The sequence below is a fragment of the Glossina fuscipes genome, unplaced genomic scaffold (assembly GCF_014805625.2).
Source record: "Glossina fuscipes isolate IAEA_lab_2018 unplaced genomic scaffold, Yale_Gfus_2 1, whole genome shotgun sequence".
NCBI classification, from domain to species: Eukaryota; Metazoa; Arthropoda; class Insecta; order Diptera; family Glossinidae; genus Glossina; species Glossina fuscipes.
Window position 1 is genome coordinate 15,687,346 of NW_023998415.1, and position 5,393 is coordinate 15,692,738.

General features: G+C 32.4%; 1 protein-coding gene across 1 annotated transcript in view; it reads left to right on the top strand.

Annotated features, from left to right (window-relative positions):
- The window catches only part of LOC119632266 (translational regulator orb2), a 14,340-nt gene extending 11,468 nt beyond the window's left edge, over positions 1-2,872 (top strand). The window contains 2 exon segments of the mRNA XM_038025090.1: positions 494-833; positions 835-2,872. Coding sequence (XP_037881018.1) covers positions 494-833; positions 835-1,935 — 1,441 coding nt within the window. The 3' untranslated portion in view covers positions 1,936-2,872.
- The last annotated feature ends 2,521 nt before the right edge of the window (positions 2,873-5,393 follow it).

Here is a 5,393-nt window from a genome sequence, read left to right on the forward strand (position 1 = left end):
GAAAATTGGATTGAGTATCGAAAATTAGGAGATTAGAATGAGTATCGGAAATTAGAATGAGTATCGGAAATTAGAATGAGTATCGAAAATTAGAATGAGTAGAATGAGTATCGGAGATTAGGAGATTAGAATGAGTATCGAAAATTAGGAGATTAGAATGAGTTTCGGAGAGTAGAATGAGTTTCAGAGTTTCCAAGAGTAAAACGAGCGTCGAGAGTAGAGTGACTAGTGAATTGAAAATAAAATGCAAATCGCAGAGCCTAAGCTGGTATCTGAAAGGATACCTTAAATAGGAGAAACTTACTCGTTCATATTGCTTAATTACTGATACGTATCAGCAGTAGATATGTCTTGCTTGTTCACGCACATTGTCGTAACTCGCACGGAGCTCTGAAACTTTATACTGTTCAGTTTTCTTTACTTAATTTTCTTTTGCATATTAAAACAAATCAAATTCATTCTCTTCAAAAATTGATCTTTATACTCTCTGCAGCGGATTAGCGGGTAAACAGCTGTCGCCGAATCATCCATGTGCCGGTTCGTATGAAAGTGGTGGTGTTGGTGTAGGTGGGGGTGCTGCTATGGGTGCGCATAGTTCTTCATCTCCCATACCTATGGGGGGTGGTAATTCGCCTTATAACGGCAGCAGCGGAGGTTTATCGCCGAATTCAAGCGCTGGCATTTCACCTAATAAATATCGACGCAGTATACCCTTTCCAGTTAAGGGCGCAACATCGCCCATACCCGGTTATACGTTAGATATAAATGCTGCAAAAGCAGCCGGTGTGCCCACGTTATCTATAGGTAATGGTGGTAACAGTGCTGGAGCTGCTGGGGGGCGGTGATGCGCCGTATTTGGGGGCCGGTAGTTATGTGGGTAATGGATTGGATATGCGTCCCTTAGATCATTGTTTGAACGATATAATGCGTAATATGGGTGCTGTTGGTCCGGGTGGCGACAATAATGTTACCGCCGCCGCTATGATAGCAGAGCGTATGCGCAATCAAAAACTGAGCGAACATCATCTAAGTGAAGTGGATGCAGTTGCTATAGCGGCAGGAGGTAATGGTGCTTATTTAGATCCCCATATTAAATTAAATTCGCCCTCTCGTTCATCACCCCATTCCCAAGGAGCTGAGCATACGGCCCGCTATTCGCGTAAAGTATTCGTCGGAGGATTACCACCAGATATTGATGAAGATGAGATAACCAGTTCTTTTAGGCGTTTCGGACCTTTAGTGGTAGACTGGCCACATAAGGCCGAATCAAAATCGTACTTCCCTCCCAAAGGTTATGCTTTTTTGCTCTTCCAAGATGAGAATAGTGTACAAAAATTAATTGACTCGTGCATAACGGATGAAGACAAATTATATTTGTGTGTCTCGTCGCCGACCATTAAAGATAAACCCGTACAGATACGTCCGTGGCGTTTGGCAGATGCGGATTACGTTTTGGATGCCACTATGTCATTAGATCCAAGAAAAACTGTTTTTGTCGGAGGTGTGCCACGTCCCCTTAAAGCTTTTGAATTGGCAATGATAATGGATCGTTTATATGGCGGTGTGTGCTATGCCGGGATTGACACCGATCCAGAGCTTAAATATCCGAAAGGGGCTGGACGTGTGGCTTTCTCCAGTCAGCAAAGTTATATAGCAGCCATATCTGCGCGTTTTGTGCAGCTGCAACACGGCGACATTGACAAACGTGTAGAGGTAAAACCCTACGTATTGGACGATCAAATGTGTGATGAATGTGAAGGTCAAAGGTGCGGTGGGAAGTTTGCACCATTCTTCTGCGCCAATGTTACTTGCTTACAATATTATTGTGAGCACTGTTGGACTGTAATACATTCACGTCCCGGACGTGAGTATCATAAACCACTAGTCAAGGAAGGCGCCGACCGTCCTCGGGCCGTGCCGTTTCGTTGGTGTTAACGGCGGCGTTGGTAGGTTGTTAAGACCGCGTAGAGATCGTAACATACAACAGCAACAGAAACAACAACAGCAACAACAGCAACAACAGCAACAACAGCAACAACAACAACAACAACAACTGTCACCATAACACTTAAAAATCTACGATTTGCTATTAACGCGCCTTTTCGTTCATTTTACTCTTCTTACTTACAATGAAATTAATATATTTTTTTTTTAATCCCACAACAAACAGCAAAATTTAATAATTAGTCAAAATATAGGCTTAGTGATTGAACCGGAAAAAACCCCCTTTAGAAAATATTCAAATATCTTAACAACACAAAGGAAAAAAGAAAAACATACAAATTCACTTTCCACAAATTCTTCATTCAATACTTGCTTGAATTCAATTTTGAAAAATTGCTTCGATAAGCAATATATTTTCGTTTTTTGTATTTTTTATTTCTATTAATTTTTATAGCAGCCCGGCCGCGGTTTTTTTCTTTGTAATTCTTTATTTAAGGTTTGTTATTAACTATAATCAGTCGATCTTTTTCTACTCAATTCTTAACATTTCCGCGATTTCAATTTTTCTAATAACATTCGACGAGGACAGACAGACTCTGTGCAGGTCTTTAATAATTTTTTTATAATATTTTTTTTTTTTTTTTTTTAACAAATGATGCTTTCTCTTAAGGCAACAACAACTTGGCTTTAGCTTTAAAACGTATAATACCAAACTTACTTCTAAGGCATCGCTTAGTCGACGAAAATATCCTCGCATGCATATACATACGATAGTCAAAGATTTTGTTTTAAAAACAGCAATTTTACCAAAAATAGTAAAATGAATTTTTTACATCTGCTATTTTGCTTGTAATTAGTTTTAAGCATTTTTCCTTTCTTAACAAAATACCACCTAATAAGAATTTTCATTTTAATTTTTAATATTTTTTTTTTTTTTTGTTTTTACAAAAAATATATATAAATATATGCACATGATCAGTTTTTTTTTAATTGGGTTATGTAAATCAAATTTTTTTTCTTCAATATTGAAAGCTTTTTTTTTTTTGTTTTTTTTTTTTAAATTTCTATGAAATCGTCAAAAAAAAAAACAATTTTTATTGTTAAATATATTGCGTTACGGCTGAAAGGGAAAAAAAATATGTATGGATTGGCCTGCTTGACACACTACGTAATCACACCACCTATCAAATAAACCCCTTGAGTCCTTAATTCTTTTTTCTTCTGAATATTTCATGCGTTAATCATTAATCTATAAAACTAATAATTGAATAATAAATAAATGCATCTCATCCATATCAGAACTAACAACAACAATAACAACATAACATCATCAACAATGAAAAAAGCAATTGTAGTTATCCTTCCATCAACTGTTGTGTCATCCTAAACACCAAAAAGGAAAAAAAAAACAAACAAACACAAACACAAACACAAACAACAAAACATAAACACATCTTGCTTCACATATAACATGCTCTTTGAGTTCTTTTCTTTTTTTTTTTTTTTTTTTTTTGTTTTTTTGTTTTTTTTTTGATAGCGTTTCTAGTTTTCTATCTATATATGTAATCGACGCAATTTAATCAAGCTACTTATATCAAAAAAAAAAAAAAAAATAGAGAGAGAGAGAGGGGGAATGGGTTGACTTTTATTATTCTACAATACCTTTTACGTTAGTCCTAGAATGTTTGGGTTCGAAATGTGCTCGCAAAAATTTCCATAGTAACTGACAGAGAGAGTATACCCGACTTCAGGATGATATATCGTTTAGTTTTTTTGTTATTTTATTTGTAATACACAATAGAATTAATATTTTTTACTTCAAAGAGTTCTTAAAAATGGTTACGGCGGCTTCGTTAATTACATGTACACAAATACATGTATATGTTATTGGAAATGCAGATATGTCGCGATATATGAACTAATCACGACGAAACTAATTAGATAATATTGTTAATATTCAACATAATCTTGTAATAAAATAAAATCTTTCTCTATTAAGCGGCTTTTTAACAAAAAAATTTCGTCTCCATTAGCTAACAACTAATTATTACCTATCCGTGTTCCTTTTCCTTTTGTTGAACTCGAGTAACCGTTAGGAATATTTATCTTCACGACGGTTAGTTACCATTCATCGAATACATCTATCAGTCAAGATTGCGTTAGAAAGAATATCTTGGTGATATTTTCCTCTTCTATACTAATTGTCTTGTCTTTAAAGAATCTCGTATTTTTTTCTTTTCCGTCTTTCTTTGCCCAGAGAATTAATTGCATGAAACATTCTAAGAAATGTTTTCAATTTTTCATCATTAGAATAATTTTCATTCATATAGTTTGCACGCGTTTCATTCACGCCCCTTTGTTTCACTCAGGTTATCTCATTATAATTTAGTCAGGTTATCACTTACATTATCCATTACCTTTATTATTATTATTAAACAAATAATTAAACAAACAATATAAACACAATTAAAAGAAAAAAAAAAAAATTTTTTTTTTTTTTTTAATATTAATCGCTAAATTTTATTAGACTGTACTTTGTTTGTTTTAATTGATAAATAAAAAAAAAAAAGAGTTGTTTTTATAACGTTTCTCTTAACAATATCGCTTTTTTTCATCATCACATCCATTAAACTTCATTCAGGTGTTATATCGATAGATCAAACTTTTTTTTTCATTATGAAAAAAAAATAAAAATCTGCTTTCAAAATATGCGTCGCGTCGCGTCGCGTCGCTTCGTCCTGTAAATGCCGTCATAATGAATTGAAGAGAAATTTGATTTTCACTGAAGCAAAAGTTTGGGAACGCGTCAGCCTCTCACAAATCAAGTCGCTTTGTGTACACACATGAATCATTAATAAAATATAACTTGCGATACAAAAATGTTTCCTATTATTAATAAATTTTTTTTAAAAATAATTTTATTACAAATTTTTAATGATTTTTAAAATTTTATAGATTACAAATTTTATTTAGTTTTTAATAATTTGTTTTTTTTTTATGGTCTTGTTATTTTTTATATATTGTTTTATAATATTGTTGTAACGTATATATATATATATATATATACAATACATATTTAGTTTTAAATTTTCGTTTTATTTTTTCCTGGCGGCCGAGTATTTCATATATAATTAAATTATTTTTACAAATTATACAAAAAAAAAAAAAAAAAAATACAATAAAAAATAAAACTCTGCTTGTGTTCAGTATTAGCTTCTTTTTTGTTTTAACCATAAATACCTTTTCAAAATCACTTAAATATTAAATTATATTTAAATTTTATTGTACAACTACTACTACCTTAGCTAAAAACAACCTTTGTAATTATTATTAATTAATAAATTTGTTATTAGTTAAAAACAACAAAATCCTAACTGTTTTTTATATAAATTTTGTAAACATTTTTTTAAATACCAATAAAGCAAAAAAAAAAAAACAAATCTCTTAAA